Below are 17,746 nucleotides of genomic sequence, written 5' to 3' on the forward strand. Positions count from 1 at the left end.
TGTTTGTTTGGATTATCAGCTTCTTTAGAATAACTTGGTAACAAATCACTAAAACCATCTTAAAAACCTGTCTGGGCAAACACTGGCACCAGATCCCTGCAGGCTAAAATTTAGAGACTTCCTTATTTTATTTTTTTTTTACGCAAAGGCCAAAATGAATTTTCACCTTTAATAAGCTCATGATTCTTTGTTATTTAATACTCTGTAAAAAGGTATTACAGATTATTGCAGTGACTTCCAAAGAAGATGAACAGCCAGGAGGCTGAAAACACAATATCATATACAGTATGTAGTCATTGATACTACCTACTACAGCATGAAGAAAAATACTTTTTAAATAAACAGTATTTAACTGAAAACATAGAAATGGAGCTTTCATTCTTATAATATGGTTACATAGCTATATTCCAAGAATAACATTTTAAAAAATGCTAGATCTTGAAAGGCCATAGATAAAAAGAGACATGATGAGGATGAACCAGTTTTGCCCAGTAACGCTATAATGAGCACACTGCACAGTTTTTCAGCAAATCCTAGTTTTACCAAGCTTCAGGAGGCAAAAGCCTGAAATGTAAAAGCTCCCAAGTTGTCTAGCTAGTCCTCTTGTCTTGCTCTGGCAGGTCCAGTGACCCACACTGCTTGCAGAGAGTGTGTCACAACTGATCTTGGCTGACACAGATCCCATCTGGAAGAGATGTTCGGGTCCTTACGACGCCAGCCCCAGCAAAAAGCCTCCAACAAAGCCACTGGACACCACGATGTTCTGTTTGATAAATTCTGTTGACTGAGAAGAAAAGTGATATTCATAAAGTTAATTGTGTCTGACATTATTATTTTATACTTATCATAACTTCCTGGAAACAAAAACACTAAACTTGTGGAGAAGGGTGCAGTGGGAAAACCATGAGTCTAAAACCATATAAAAATAGGTGGCACCAATGTAATGCAAACTGACTCTCAGCTGTCATTAACAATATTTTTTAAATACAGTGAACCTTTAAAAAGTCAAAATACAGAGGACTTATTACAGCAATTTCATGCCAATACCACTCTTGTTTTGATTAAAATAAGACATGTTTTACAAACTACCTTGTCAAAAAAAGCATGAGCACCACCATGACTTCAATTGCAATCACATGGTAATTGTTTAAAAGAAAAAATACTGCTTTTTGGAAGATCATTGGAAAAGAAATGCACTCCATTATGAGCCAGTTTCCTAACAACTTAATCCTAGGAATAAAAAGCACTTATGTATGATGACATGGGTGTAGAGTATTTCATGAAGTAGCAGCACAGAGTATAACAACTTTTATCAAATGTGCCATTTCATAAATCCTCTGCTTCAAACACTCTAGATTGGTAACTAACACACAGTTACAAGAAACTCATATAATCTGAGCAGAAAAAAAAAACCAAAGGAAAACCAAAAGCCCCATCCTATTCCACCCATTTCTACAGGACAGTAGTAAAGGAGAGGTTAAGGTATTTGAGGTACAGAAGCAGCAAGAAAACTGTCAATCTTGAAATTTCAGTTCATATTCACATTAAAATTTAAATTTTTTATCAATCTATATGCAACCCCATATAGGTTTAATCTGAGATGTCAAAAACTCATTAATTACAGAAGACCAGTGTGGCTGCTGTTTCACTGTCTGCAGCACATTCCCAGTCAGGATTCTCAGTTATTCAGAATGAAACTTAGATTGCACGTATGAAATGTGAAAAATATGTAAAAACAGGGTTTAAAAACCCCAACCAACCACAAAATTGATTAAATGGAAGTCTTCAAATGACAGGGTGAAACAGCCCCAGTGACACTGACCAGTATCACAACTACCTCTTCTCAACATAACAGATTCTGCAGACAGATACTCTCCAAAATGTATAAAAGTGAGATAAAAATCACAACTTCTGTTACAGAGTAGCTACAGCTTTTCTGCAAAAGAAGTCATTCGTGTCCAGACAAGTAATTCTATTATCAGCAGTCTAAGAAGATTTGGGTTTTGTCTTTGTAGTTACCATGTTTTACCCACACCATCCTGAACTTTTACCATGTCATGACCTTACTGGCTTTGTCACCTCCCAAGAACAAATTCATGTGTCATTTTTAACAGTGACCAAACCACAAAGCTGAATGAATAAAAGACAGCATAATCTGATAACTGTAAATAATTTATAAAGCCAAACTATTTTTGATGCATTCCAGTTTTGCATTTGCATTTTCAACTCATTATCACCTGCAGTGGAAGGTAAGAAAACCTGACTGGTAAAAAGGAGTTTATCACCTTCGACTCACCTCTTCAATCAGAGTGTTGATTTCGGGAGCTGCCTTATTTGCACGCTTTTTTAACTGCTTTTTTGCTTTGTTTACATCTTTTTCAACTCTCTTCCAGTCAACTTGTACATATCCACTATGACTAGCAATCTAGGGAAATAAAGGGAGTTAGTACACGTGCAATTCATATTTCATGAATCAAAATACATTGTCTTGGTGACTATAAAATCATTTTTATTTTTACTTATTACAGATACAGGAAAATACATTCTTCCAATTTCAGCAGGTTCTCTGCTTCCAACCTTTCTTCAGTGACAGCAGCTCAAAGTAGAACAAGCAATGGCAAAGTTCAGTAGATGCTTGTTAATTTTACCAGTTCTCTGTTTTTTAGTTATAAAAGCTTTGCAATGTTTTTCCTTCAGCATTTACTGTAACTTTACTTGTAAGAAAAATACATTCATAGGACAACAATGAAGAAACTCTTTTGTCTCAGCTTCTTTGAGAATTGTAGAATTCTGATTTGTGACGGGGTATCCAGGGCTAATCAAAGTCATCATTAGAAACACTGAAAACTCTTTTATTTTATCCTACCCAATTTAAACTGTCCAACAACAAAAAAAAAGTACTCATTACAAGAGAATTCTCACCCTTCTTACAAAACAAAACCATTAAGTAGAAAAATAACACAGCCTGAGAACAGCACAAGTTCTGTAAAATCAGAAAAATGAATACGTTTGAGGAGACTGGTTCATACCAATTTACACACAAACTTCCAAATTTTTCAGCATGTCTAACCATCATCCCAAACCTCTGCCTTATTTCCGTTACTAATATTTAATTGGTGTATGTTCTAGAAAACAGTTAACTCATCATTTGGGGGGAAAAAAAAGAGAAAAAAAATCAAAATTAAGGATTACTGCTTATTTTAACTGTTATGACAAATAGCTATAAACCACTAAACTTACATACAAATGACTGTTATACAAAAACTCTTTGTAAACTGTGAGATTTCTCAGGTACTTCTTAAGGTCACATGTGGGTGGAAAATCCACCCAATTTACCTACCAGCCTTCTATGCAAACTGTCCAGTTGGTAAACATAAGTCACAGATAATGAACTTTTGTGAAACAGGTATCTAAAGATACAATGTATTAGGTTAAGCCTAAATACACAATTTGTTATGTTTAGTTTCACATCACTTACAGGCTCTGAAGCTTGACTTTCACACGGATCTTTCCACCAAATAACTGAAATTAGACCATCTAGCTTGTACTACAACGGCCACAGTAACTAAGCAACCTATTTCACCACAAACTGAGGATTTCATAATCCAGAAAAAAGATAAAATTAAACAAGTGTCAGACAGATTTTGTCTGAATTCAAAACAAAACTTCTAGAACCTCACCTTTGCAAGAAAGTCAACTTCAATTTCCACTTTTACATAATTAAAAAAACCCAATTCACTGGGCAAATGCAAAATGAAATTACTACATTTTAAACTCTCTTTAACTTCATGCCTCCGAATTTAATTAATAACAAATTAATTGACTTTGCCTGTCTACTGTAAAACCATTTATTCACATGGGCAGTAGTGCCAGGCAGCGACAGCTCATTAAGGGCTGTCTGTACCACATGAAAGCAGGAAACCTGTTTGAAAACTCTACTGGTTGCACATCCAGTCACTGGATGAAATATCAGGAAAAGAAAAACAGCTGCACATTGTGGCAATTGTTATTTTATGAATTTAACATGACCACAAGAATTTCAAAAAGGTCCCAGCATTGAATTGGTGCCTTCTCACTCATACAACTGAAAATTAAACGTGACTGATCTACTCAGTCCAACACAATGTAAGAAATGCTAATGTATCTCCTTGCTTGTAAAATGCAAATGGCTCTTGGAAGAAACATTTCATTAAGACAACTTTAATTAGCTCAGTTATCCAGAGAGCACAAAGATGAGGCAGAAGTGTTTAATTAAGATCTGTTTGTAACTACTGCAGAGCTTACACTTGTATCAAAACCAGACATCTTTTCTCCCTGAACTTTGCAGGCCTGAAATAAGAGATTCTAATTTTACTTATTGAGTGTTTATGAAATAAGCAAGAGAGGGTAATGTTTTGAATATAAATTTTTTAACTGAGAAGAAAAAAACCCTGTACTTTGGCAGTGACAGAACCTATGTCATATCTACTTTGGCTGCAACCCCACTAATTACATAATTTCATATATAAGTGCAGAAATAATACCCCTGAACTTAAATGCTGAAAAAACAGACTTCAATTTTTAGACTCCAATGTACCATAAAAATCTACTTTCTTATAACAGTAAATTTACAGAAATGCAAATTCTCAAAATTAACCCTTTTTTTTAAACTCAGGCCCTACAACAGCCAAGTAAAATAACAAGTAATATAACCATACTTGGATATATTAAGAAGTTATATAGGTCTATACATATTAATTGCACATATTATTAAAGAGACCTATGGGGGAGTGGATTTTGGGTTTACAGGAATCTATATCTGATAATGGAACAATAGATATATACTTATCTGTATATCTCACAGCTCATTATTTGCTCAAGACCTACCAAAAGTGTTGAAAAAATAACAGAATTTTTTCAAAAAGGCAATTGAAGAAATACATCAGTGCAGGAGCACTAAAAATGTATTATCTTTCTTGAAATTAATCAAGGAAAACTGAGAATCTTCAAGAGCAAACCTCATTTTGGGGGTGATACTGGAGAGGCACATACATACTTTGTTATTGTGAAACATTAACATGAATAATGTGCAGAAAAATGTTTTGGAGCAAAAAGTCTGTACAGCAAGATGGGACAAAAGAGTTTTAATTTTCTCAAGGCAAAATGTCTCACATTTAAAGAGCCCAAGCAAGACCTGAAGGCACAGGTGAGCTCAGCTGCAGGGCACAGAACCCACAGGCACTTTGAGGTCTTCATTATCTGCTGTTTAGGAAGGGAACAACCCCCAGTTTCCACAACAGATCTGACAAGTCCCAGCTCAAGGAGACAAGGAGGGAGAGGACAAGGAGACAAGCTCACTGACAAGGAGGGACTGAGAAGTGACACAACATTTTGTTGAAGGAGGGACTGAGAAGTGACACAACATTTTGTTTGAGTTGAACTGCAGAGGCTGTACCCTCAGCTCCACGGTCCCCACTGCCAGCACTGCAGTTACAGAGGCACAGACGTTCTGTTCCTCCATGTCAGAACCTGCCACAAACTTGGCACTTCTTTATCAGGTCAACTCTCAACTTCCATTTGCTTTGGCCGTTCCATTGAATTTTCCCTCTAAGTGTGTACACATCAACTGTGGGATATTCAACATAAAATCGAATCTTCCTCACTAAACCCCCAGCACCAGAAGCAAATTGTTCTCTCCCTGGGAATGTCACTGGGATGTCACACTGGGCTGGAATGCCATGGTCCTTAAGGTCTCTTCCAACCCAACCCATGCTATAATTCCTTGATCATCATGGTGCACTAGCAACAAAAGATAAAGCCAAGGACATCTCAGAGTTTTTGCTTCTTGTGTTGTTTTCACATATTTACCTTTCCTAAATTAGAATGTAATTTAATGAAGAATTCAATTTAATTCATCAATGGCATATTAATGGGATGAGGAAAAATGTGTTAGTGAAAGCACATAACTGAATAAGAATCTAAATTCATTATTAAGTACTAGACAACACAGAAAAGAAAAAGCTGTAATTTGTATGCTCACTGCAGAACAAAAGACAATGGAACTGCTCTTGAGGATTTTAAAAATAAAGAGCTACTAGGTGCTCATTAAGAACAATTGTTTTTAACCAATTCATTACGGTAGAACCAAGAGTATCTCAATTCATACTTCCCTACTCTTCAGGATTTTTAGCAAACTGCTGTATAAATGAGAATTCACACAGGGAAAATCCCTTACTTGTTATGAGAAATGCATTATATATTCCTTAATATAGTGCCTGGATATTGCTCTTACACTAGCATATTTGAAGAATTACATCTATTTTACAAAAAAAAAGCATTGTTAATAATCAAATAAGAATTAATCAAATTAAGGTGTGGAAATATTCACCACAAAGATGTGATAACAAATCACAATTTTGAAAAACTGTGCAAATTTTATGTATTTTTTTATTATTTTTCTCCAACTACTTTTCAGATAATCTGTATTAAGACTGAAGTTCTAGATCACTTACAAAAACATGAAAAATATTTTTTGCTTCCTGTACAAACTGACACTTAAGAATGTATTGCTTTCAGTTTCCTTAGACATTTCTTGAGATGAAGTCATCACCCACTGAAGAAAAAACTGTATTTTTTAAATTTTAAGACTGAAATATTTCACTGAATGGGCTTTAGCAAGAATCATGCCTTCTGTAGTTATTACTCTTGTTCTAGCATGTAATTATAATGTCAATATTGCAATCAGCAGTTGAAATGAAATCTGCAACTTCAGAGAAATTTACAGATAAAAAGGAACTTTCTAGTAATGTGCTGAAATACTCTTCTGCCCACTCAGGGGAAGCACTGAACACGTATTCATAGAATCAAGATGTGTGATCTTTAAATGAAAAAATTAAAGACTACAGAAATGTAATTACACCATAGAATTTATGACTCAGCCTTAAAATGCAAAGTGTTTTGAATTAAAAGAGAGACTAAGGCATTTACTTCATTTCCTTTCAGGAGAATCTGATCTTACTTAAGATATAGACAATCCAATCAAAATACTTAACTCATATTTCCTCTTGGATAACATTTCTTTTTGGATTCAGTGTAAATGAGATCAACCAAGAAATCAGACACTCAACCACATGGTAAATCTATTGCATGTACAGGAAATCTCCCCAAACTTCACAGCTCAACAAGCAAAAATGCTGCACAAGTGATGGGTTTTATTCAATTTCCATTCTCCTCTGTCTACAGGTCTCAGCTTTAACTTTTCAGCTTCCTGTAGTCAGGAGTACTGAGGAAGGCACCTGCAGCAATCTGCTGCCTCCACCCTGGGTGCCTCTGTGTGGCAGCTATTCAGTCATATTGATAAAATACTTATCATTAAAATAATTAAGATCAATGGCATACAAAACATGGGGAGAGGAAAAAACCAAAGCAGCTCCCAAACCACTGGGGGACCATGACTATGAAGAAAATATGTACTTCACACAACAGCAACACTGCAATGTATTACACAGCAGCAGTTACCACCCCACCCTTCCTGATCAGCGCTTGGCTGCACCAGCCACTACAATCAAAAGAAATAAAAGCAGGATATGCCTTTCAGAAACCCTCCAGGGTGATGCTGGAAAGAATAAATGTGTCTTTAACCTCCCCTCTGAAGAAATTGTGTATCATTGAGCCTAAGTAGGCACCAATCTATATCCCCTAGAACAATCTGTGGAAAAATGAGAAGTTCACAGGTATTAAGACATGAAAAATGCCAGTAAAATCCTGGCATTTTACAGAAGGACACATGCAATTCTCCTTCACTTAAAGTTTCGTCTAATTCAAAGGTTTTTTTGCAAATATATCCTCCCCTAATCACAATGATGAAAAATGCAAATGATCATGCCAGATAACATAATTAAAAACTTCTGAACCCGAAAGCCAGCAGAGAGGAATACAATGAAACTGTCAAAATTCAGCCAGGCTTTAAGAGATTCAATAGATAAAATATGGCAAAGGGAGAAAACAGAAAAACACAGCTCATACTGGGACCAGAACAAGCCTTCCAGGCAACTGCCAAAACAGCTATGATAAAACTATCAAACCAAAGTAAAACAAACACATTTTAAATTCTCCCTAACCATAGGTTTACAGGCAGTTCCTCTCATCTGGCAGTGTCAAATCACACACAGTACCTCAGCTTCTGCACGGAAGTTCTCTTGTCTTACAACAAACTATTTTACAGGACAGAGTAGATTCTGATTTACCACTGATTTTAGAAATGTCTCCTTTGTACATTTGTACACAATATTCCAGCTCAAATGTAAGGTTTTGACTGATAAGACTAAAAAGATGAAGTAGGTAAGATGCCTTCCTAATTAAATGTTACCCAACAGCTGTGCTTTTCCTATTGTTAATAAATAACATTTGCCAACTTATAAAGCATGAAATGCTACATACTTGAAGCAGAAGAAAGCCACCACCTACTGCAGTTGCTGCAAGCTTTCCGACTTTCTGGAACAAAAATCCCGCACACCTTAGGGGAACAAAACAAAACAAAAAAAAACCCAGTCTAATGAAGTTTTCTGCTAAACAATGCCACACTACACAATTCCTGACTACAACTATTACCATTATTTCATATAAAAAGCAAATGTATCACTTCATATTTACAAATTTAAAAATCAAGGCTATTTAATGCAAGCAATATTAAATTAACAATGTTTAAAACAATACAATGTGAGTAATGGTTGCTTGTTCCTGGCTGTCTGATGGCCCCTTTAAAGTAACCTTGAGATCCCAAGATCTTACTGCTATTAAATGTAGCATGTTAATAAAGCACAGCATAATTACATAACAGTGCTACTATAACTGTTCCCAAGTGGAATGTAAATATATTATACTGTAATTTATATTAACTACACAACTCATAACTGAAATATCTCAGTAAAAAGCAGCACATCCCTATCACAAGAGTTAAACTCAGTGAGGGCACTCTGCTGGGACATGGTGTTAAGTCTATTTTTAATGGATCAAGGCAACCAGAAAATTACCTTGTTCTCAGGCTCCAAACCTCCCTCATCAAATGGAGAACAGATATTGATATCACAGAACAATGACAAGGCAGGAAGGGGCCTCTGGAGGTCACCTGGGCCAGTCACCTTCCCAAAACTGCTGCAGAGCCCAATCCAATCTCAAAGCTGGATCGGGCTGCCAAGAGCCCTGACTCAGACATGAGTTTCCAAGGCCGATGGTTCCACAACTTCCCTGGGCAATTCCAGTGTGTCTAAACACTGGCTCACATGCAGAGGGGAATTTTTTCCCCCTGCATATAAATAGTGAATTGTCATTTATATACATCAGTAGGCAGCCAGAGAAATGTGCATCTACAGATACTGAAATGTGCATTTTCCAGATCATTCAATAAGCCAGTTTTTATGGATGCCAGATGAACTATTCCCTAGAAACATCTGAGTTTACATGTACACATATAACTTTTTAAAATAACTTTAAGGCTACAGAAGCAAATAAAAAATTCTGACTGAAAGCTAAACCCACACCACAAAGCTGTACTGAGCCAGGTACAATAATTTCATTTTTAGTTTATTTCATCTTCTAATCCTTGCATAATCCCTCTTTAAAAGTCACTTTGCTACTATAATGGTGCTTTTCAATGAATTTACAGTTTTTCTGTGTACTGGAGTAGACAAATACCATTCAAATACCTCTGACAAATAACAAATACCTTGACACAGCTGCTCAGGCTGTGACCACATTTTCCAGTTTAAGTTCTCATCCTGACTGTCTAGCTTTCACCATGAATTATTCTAGTATAACTAGGCTATGTATCAGTTAACATCACAGTAAACTGTGAATTTGCTCAACATGGCTGCAGCTCAATTTAGAAGAAAAAAAGTCTCCAGGAAATGAGGCTCTTAATTAAAAGTACATTTTGCCATCCTTTTTTCCTTCCTTCATTTCTTTTACCTGTAAATATGTCTCAGCCATAATATAACTAAGTTTCTAAATCTAGATAAGGAAGTATGCTCTTCCATACAGAGTAAAAGCTACATGTAGTAATTTTCCATTTATTTCTTGTCATTTTAGAGCTCTGACATTTTCCCAAATCTTTTCCACAGTAACTAGTATGAGTTCCCTTGGATAACTCATGTTTCACCACTATTAAAAAACACTTCATAATGATGAGTCAGAGTAACAAGCTAAAATTGTTCACACATGAACAATCTTGATCAATGCTAAAGGAAATCCCATTAAACATGTATTTATCTGCTTTCAAATACCCTTGGAAATGGATCTCCTAAAAATGTAAAATGTCTGGGTCAGTTATGGAAAGGGAAGCTCCCTCACCAGCCAGTCACACCTCCCATCACGATCTGTGTGGCTACAGAGTATTTTTCTACAATTGGTCCTGAATTCCGGCCAAACAAGCGGTTCCACCAATGGTGACGTCGAGCATATTCTGTTAAATCCAGCACTTCGTAGGAATCGTCGTCACTGTCGTGGTCTGAAATAGAAAAAGCAATTTTAAAACATGTTATCTTCTCAGTTATAGAGTAAATTAACAAGTTATGTGAAAGTCCCAGACCCAGTTTGGGCATTAACCGGGTAATCCAATGGTTTCAACTGTAATGTACAAGTTATGGTCCAGCAGCTCCCAGAACAAAGGATTTGGGGATTCTATGCCATCGCCAAGGTAAGGTGTAGAAGGCTACAGCAGTGGTATAATCAATAAAATCCATGCCTGGCACTGCAAAGGTGAACAAGAATCCCCTGCCTGTTCAAGAGACATCCGATGAAACTACCAGTCATCTCATTCACCACAAACAAAAAAACCCAACAAAAACCAAAGGGACAGACCAACACTTGGAAAGATTAAGAACTTCTGGCCCAGTGCTCTCCTCAGAGGACCAGGCATCAGCATTTGCCAGGAAGCGACTTCTGTTCCTTTTCCAGTGAAACAGATGACACAGGGACTTCAGTTAGGTTCCATGTTTTCAGGACAATTCTGTCAATGTTTTCAAAACAGGCATCCTACAATTTCAAATTAAGAGATCCTCAACACTGTGTATACTCAAGCATTAGAGGAAAGAGATGGGTCTAGATTTTTAAAGAAAAATATTTTAAAAGTGTATCACAGTCTGTGACATACACACATGAACTGAAGTCCACTTTGATTAAATATATTTAAGGTTAAATCTAAATTCAGCACTATGGGTAGGACATTCCAGAAGAAGTTAAATTTTTACCTAGAATCAAAGCAAGACTGTAGATATAAATAAACATTTTATTAAATTTTTGACAGTTTTTTAACTTGTACTACCAGTATGGGTAAAAGCTTCAAAGACTGCGAGAAGTACATATATAGGTGGGCATTATTTCTCTTTATTACCATATGTTCTTGAGTACTAAATAATAAATAGTGAGACCTATAATGCTAAAAAAATTGTTATCGAATGTTCTTTCTTTGCAGTACTGAGGACAACTTGTTTAACTTCTTTGGATGGAGAATATTAAAACACTGTCATGAACAGTCACAATAATTCCGCCCTTAAATTATTATTATTTAAACCAGAACTAGTGTACACATCCATAACACGCTCTGTGGCAAATAACTGCCAGAGCGTTTTCTACCGATGAAAAATCCTCCTGCATGCGACAAATGATGTTCCGCACATTGCCCAAGCACACGGAAGGTGCCAGTGCCGAAAGGCGCCGCAGGACGAGGCCACAGCGATGCCCGGAGAGCCCCGCGCAGGGAAGGATGCGGCGGCCATGGGGGCTGGAGCCTCCGGTCCCGCATCCCCCCGGCACCTCCGGCTCCGTGAGGGCTCGGCCGGCCCTCATTCTGCCCGCGGGCCTGCCTAGAAGGGGTTTGGCTGGTTAAACCCCGGGAACGAGCTTTAGCCCGGGTGATGCCAGGAGCGCCGGGGCCGATGCGCCGGGCCGCGCGGTGGAGGGGGGGACACGCAACGGACAAGGGAGGCGCAGAGCCCGGGCCATCCCTCCCCGCCCCCGGGACGCAGCGGGAGGGGGCTGCCCGCCGCCCCCGAGAGGAGGAAGGGCGCCCGCCGCGCCGCCTCCTCCGCGCTCCCGTCAGGAAGGGGCCAGCACTGACCTGAGGCGGAGCGGGGCCGCCGCGCCGCCATGTTGGCCGGGGCTGAGGCGGCGAGCGGCCGCCCCGCTGCGCCCCCAGCGGCCGCTCGCGCCCCGCCCCGCCGCGGTGCCGCCCCCTCGCGGCCGCGCCGCGCATGCGCCTCCCGCTCCCCTCACCCCGGGGAGTCCCTGAGGGGGAGGCTGCGGGAAGGGGCGCGGGCTGCGCGGTGGGAATAGTGGCGTATCCCGAGCTGGAGAGGACCCGCGGGGATCAGCGAATCCAGCTGGCTGCCCTGCGCAAGGCACCGCAAGAATCCTGCCGTGTGCCTCAGTTATCCCGACGCTTCTTGGGCTCTGCCGGGCTGGTGCTGTGACCACTGCCCTGGGGAGCCTGTTCCACTGCCCAGCGAACCCGCTGGAGGAAGAATCTTTTCCTAATATCCAACCTAAACCTGCCCTGACACAGCTTCAGGCCATTCCCTTGGGTCCTGTCACTGTCACCACAGAGCAGAGATCAGTGCCTGCCCCTCCTCTCCCCTCACAAGGAATTTGTGACTGCAGTGAGGTCTCCCCTCAGTCTCCTCCAGGCTGGACAGACCAAGCGCCCTCAGCTGCTCCTCACACGCTTCCCCTCAAGGCCTTCCACCATTTCGTTGCCCTCTTTTGGGCTCTCTCCAACAGTTCACTGTGTTTCTTGTATTGTGGTCCTCAAAACAGCACACGATATTCAAGCCTGTGCCTTGAGGGGCTCATTGATGCCAGTGGTGGGGGTAAGAACCCCAAAACTTTCTCAATATCTCCCAGTGGCTGCAGGCATGGCTGGACAGCAGCTGCGTGCCACGAGCCCCATAAAAATTAATAACCAGAAAAAACCAAACACAAGGCCCCTCAAAGTACAAAGGTTAAAGCCAATGTGAGCTGTGAAACATTGGAAAAAACTAAATTTGAGCCCTGGTGTGCTTGCTCCTTCAATGCGTTGGTGGGGTTTCAATGGGCTAAAAGCCACATAATTGTATTTTAGGACTGTTTTTTTAAATGTATGCAGCCGCAACGGAGGTGGCTGACACAGTAAGTGCACCTTTAGGAGCTTTATTGCAATATGAATGAAGAAAACATCAAGGAACTTAATTTATAAATAATAAAATTGAAAACAAATTATTTAAAAGTGTTTACAGCTTCTCACTTGGACTCTTACACTGTCAATACACAAAGCAGGTAATTATAATGAATAAAATCCACTTTTCTGTATGTCATAAAGCTATTTTTATGGAGTAAGCATTTAGGATTTTAATTAAACCCCTTAATTACACCAGCCTTTACAGACATACCAGAAGAGGGAAGAATGTATCTTCCACGAGAAAGTCCTTCTGTAGTCTGCTCTGAAACTGAAATTAGCATATAAAACTTGAAATTAGTGTATAAAGTGGTTGTTTGCTTATTAAATTATTTTTATTACAAACATTTGCCATTGTGATAATTAGGTGACAGCATGCCAGACAGAACTGGTAATATATTGCTTTCTCTAAGGTTTTCAACAGATACATTCCTATAAGGAACAAACAGATTTGTCTCTTATGATTTGTTTTGACAAACACTGTGCATCTTGGGAGTTTTCTTGTTTAAGCATAAAATTGGTGGGTTTGGTATTCCCTTCCCAGTCAGTAAAAAAGTGCTTGTTGACATTTCCCAGTCAGATGCCAGTAAGGTAAGAGAGGTGACCAGAGAGTTTTGCTCACGTTGTGTGAGCCTGGCTATTTTTGTACCTTTTGTAGCTTGAATTCTTAATATTTGGCTTCCCTATTTTTAACTACTATCAGTTAAAAAATAGCAGCACTTCTGTGCAAACAATTATATTAATTTCCTTTCAGAACAGGGAGGTTTGTATAATTAGCACTTTTAAAAGATTAACATTAGTAGCTGCATCATGTACTACCTGCGAATTCTGTTTGCTTCCTTTTGCACCCCTCTTGCCAAGTCAGGGTGGTGTGAGTGGCAGGGAAGGAGTTTAGGAAAGACCCAGGGAAAGCCCTTTGGCAGGTTTCGGGTTGTGTTGTCTCTGTTCTGGGATCAGGATGCACCCCAAGGCGTTTCCCAGTGGGTTCCAGTTGGATGGACACCACAGTAGGATGCAGTGGTGCTCCCAGTATCTGCCTGGGATCCTCAGGCACTGCCTGGGGGATTGGCTCAATGCTTGCACAGAAAATGATGTCAGGATTGTTCTTGCTCCCAGCAAAATCCGTACCCTGTGCAGAGACAGCAAACCTTGTGGCTCCAGAGACCAAGAATAACTGGCAGAGCTTTTACCAGCCCCACTGTGATGTATAAAATTCCCCAGGCCCATTCAAATCTCTTGCACCCTGATGCTTCCTTCAAGCTATTAATGGCAGATTCTGACAGATTTTCCAAGGAAAGGTAGACAATTTAAACTCAGGCCACATTTTGGCTTCACCCTTAAAGGTTCTTCAGGAACAAAGTGTTTTCCTGTATCATCAGAAGGACTGAGCAGAAAAACTGCTCTCTTTGCTCTGTAAATGCTACCTACAAGTTCAGGCTGTGCAGCCACCCTCTGTCCTTATAGCTGTGACAAGCATGTTCAGGGTCACAGCTTGCAATGGAACATACATGGCACACACGTACCTTACAAATAATAAAAAACTCCACACTAAGCAACCAAAAACCCCCAAATGCCCCAAAACCCCAAAAAGCAGAAGAGAGGCCCCCAATCATCAAATGCCTGTGCGACTCTAATCCTAGCAGCTTTGTGCTGCTGACCAGAATTCCAAACTGGAACATATATCCTTTAATTTTTTACCACCTTGCATGATTAATTATAGAAACTAAAGGCAACACACACTGCCAGCCCTCTCCACTAGGCCTTGCTTGTGAGTGAAACTTATGTTCTCCACAGGCTTAACCTAGTAAATGCAGTCAGAATAACCTGGCAATAAAGGTATTGGAGTGAATGGATGATTCCTTTTTAACAACCCTATGTGAACATGCTGTTATTCAAAGCTCTGTTGGCTGGAAAATGGCAGAGAAATGTCTGGGAAGGGATTTGGGTTCTAAGTCCATCAAGATCCTGGGCAAGGGCTGTTGTGGAGCAATAACCTGGACTGTTAATGCAGTAGGAAGCTCCATGGCTTCCTGACAAAGAGCAGTGCAGGGGCAGGCACTGATCTCTTCTCCATGGTGACCAGGGACAGGAATTGTGGGAATGTCATGAATTTGCATCAGGGGAGCTTTAGTTTGGATGTCAGGAAGAGATTTTTCCCCCAGAGGGTTGTTGGGTACTGGAATAGGTTCCCCAGGGCTGTGGTCACAGCTCCAAGCCTGACAGAGCTCAAGCAGCATTTGAACAATGCTCTCAGGCACATGGTTGGATTCTTGTGGATGGGCCAGGAGCTGGATTTTGATGATCCTTGTGGGTCCCTTCCAATTCAGGATATTCCATGATTCTGTGATGTTAAAATGAAGATAATATTCCCTGTAATTATGACATTAACAAATACACATCCTTGTGTCTCCTGCCATCTCCATGTGAAATTTTGGATGGCTTGCTTGTATTGCTTGCCTTCAACCTTCCTTTGTCACTTTTCTTTGTAAAATGTTTGTTGCGAGGTTCAACAAAATTTAATTATGAAAATTTTTTTCTTGTTTGTGAACATAATTAAATTCTGCTTTTCAGTTTTGTAGTACTCTAATTTGATAACAGCCTCCTTTATCTTAGAATCACAGAAAAATTTTGGTCAGAAAAGAGCTTTAACACTATCGAGTCCAACCATAAATCTTAATTCATTTATCCTAATGAAATTTAAGTTATAAATTCCCACCACAATCCATGTATAAGTGGAGGAGAAATGTCCAAAGAAAGATATGTCTATTGTCTCCATTAACTAACACGAGTTTAAATAGTCTCTTGCTGAAGAATTCAACTGATACAAAAAGAAAAAACAAGTTTAGTGTGCTGTGGAAGGTGTTTAAACAGGTAACAACCAAAGACATCACCCAGGTAAGGTGTACCACAGCACTTATTAAACAAAACTGATGGTTAGTGTCAGGTCAGGCTGCAGCAGGACACATTCCCATGACCCTCGTCTGGAAAAGTAAGGAAATAAAAATAAGAAGTTAAGGGGGGGATTGATCTTTCCTGTTCATTTTGTTTACTGTATTGATAATAAGGCAAGCTGATTATCCATTAATCTTTTGATCTCAGCTCTGATGAGTTACCAGGCCTGGGCTGCAGCACAGAGCTCTGACCGTGACCTCCTGCTATTGTGTGAATCCCATACATGCTTTGGGATGGTCGGTGCTCCTTGCCTGTGGAAAAACGCTGGGATCACGGCCAGAAGGGAGCTGAGCTTGTGGCAGAGCACTCCTGGGGCAGAGCTGAGCTCATCATTCCTTTAGGATCTTCCCTGGAGGCAGCGGGAAGGAGCAGAATGCAGGAGATGACTCAGGAAGGTTCCTCTTGCACAGTCAAAATGTTTAATAAAAACTGAAGTGTTCAGCTAAATTTGAGGCTTCGTGTTATTGCCCAGGCAAATAAAGGGCAGCGAGGGGAACTGAATCTGAGAAAGTCTTGCAAGGCCCTGGAAGGTTGTCTTCAATATGGTATAGGTGTCTCTGTTGTTATATTCTTGTTTAAAACTCTTCTCATATGCAAAGTGACTTTTTTTAAATGAAAGGGTTCTGCCAAGTCTGTGTTTTTAATTTGCTGTTTTCTTGTAAGTAAAATAGGAAAGATTTTTAACTATCTGGAGGTAACCTTTTGTTTACTGTATGTCCATATTATAAAATTACAGAAAACTGTGCTGACTGTAGTACTGCATTATTTTAGAGAAATTCTTTAAACAGCTTTTAGCTGTGATTATGAATGTAATGATATATTTTGATTTCAAGTTCTCCTTCAGAGATAAATATCCAATTCCCTTGGTAAATCCTGTAGGTATTTCGGAGTTCCCTGCTATTGTCACTCAAGTACTCGGACAAACCAACAGAGAATGAGAACAGACTGATAGTCTGGCAGTCTGTCTTGTCAAGCAAATGTAAGGAATTACTTTTTAGAGGAGCTGTGATGATGAATCAATCATACACACCACTTCCACAGCTAACAGATGTTCCTATTTTCTGTAGCATAAGTGCACATAAATAATGAAAAGAAAAATGAAACTTCTTTGCTTGGCTTTTAAAAATTAAGGGTAACAGGGTAATAACTGGGCAGGGCAGATTTACAAAAAATCCACGCTGAAATAGTTGAAGACCCTCCAGAAATATCATCTAAGAGGTGAAGAGCCCAAAGAATTCCAGATTTTTCTGTTTGTGAAGCCCTGCACCAAAAAAAGGTTAAAAATCCTAAACTGAAGGGAAACACGGCAATAATGTTTTTCATTTTCTTGCAAGAAGGAAAAAGAATACAGAACTGTAATGAATAAACACTAGACAGTACACAAAGGATAAGTACTGTGAGTCATCACTGCTGCCAAGGAAAGAAAACCTTTGATCAGATGCTGCTGTGCCAGTCACAGGTAGCCTTCACTGAAACACCTGGCTGCTCTCAGGTCACCTCAAGCTTATGAAGAGTCCTCCTACAGCTTCTTCTTCCGTGCTGCCTGGTTTTGGCTGGAATAAAACTAAACACATTTCCCCCAGATAAATGAAAACGTGCCAAGACAGT

The 17,746-nt window shown here is 39.5% G+C and overlaps 1 protein-coding gene across 2 annotated transcripts; it reads right to left on the reverse strand.

Annotated features, from left to right (window-relative positions):
* Nucleotides 1-155: 155 nt before the first annotated feature.
* Nucleotides 156-12,143, reverse strand: FUNDC1 (FUN14 domain containing 1). Of its 2 annotated transcripts, XM_085586252.1 has the most exons (6): nt 12,095-12,143; nt 10,837-11,010; nt 10,327-10,483; nt 8,419-8,494; nt 2,297-2,425; nt 156-784 (listed from the first exon to the last, which is right to left on the reverse strand). In XM_085586252.1, exons 2-6 carry the CDS (start codon nt 10,898-10,900, stop codon nt 707-709), a joined length of 504 nt encoding a protein of 167 aa, XP_085442378.1. In that variant the 5' UTR covers nt 10,901-11,010; nt 12,095-12,143; the 3' UTR covers nt 156-706. The 2 variants fall into 2 exon arrangements, with proteins under 2 accessions (XP_085442378.1, XP_021394322.1); XM_021538647.4 differs by lacking the exon at nt 10,837-11,010.
* Nucleotides 12,144-17,746: the final 5,603 nt, after the last annotated feature.

This window comes from Lonchura striata, chromosome 1 (genome assembly GCF_050655825.1).
Source record: "Lonchura striata isolate lonStrDom1 chromosome 1, ASM5065582v1, whole genome shotgun sequence".
NCBI classification, from domain to species: domain Eukaryota; kingdom Metazoa; phylum Chordata; class Aves; order Passeriformes; family Estrildidae; genus Lonchura; species Lonchura striata.

Bases quoted from the DNA above. Each gene is read 5' to 3' on its own strand.
- FUNDC1 (XM_085586252.1), bottom strand. From the start codon at position 10,900: ATGCTGATGCCTGGTCCTCTGAGGAGAGCACTGGGCCAGAAGTTCTTA. The intron at 10,484-10,836 runs GTCTGTCCCTTT...TTTCTATTTCAG, and splicing joins CTTAATCTTTCCAAGTGTTG to ACCACGACAGTGACGACGAT. The intron at 8,495-10,326 runs GTGAGGGAGCTT...TGTTCCCCTAAG, and splicing joins ATGGGAGGTGTGACTGGCTG to GTGTGCGGGATTTTTGTTCC.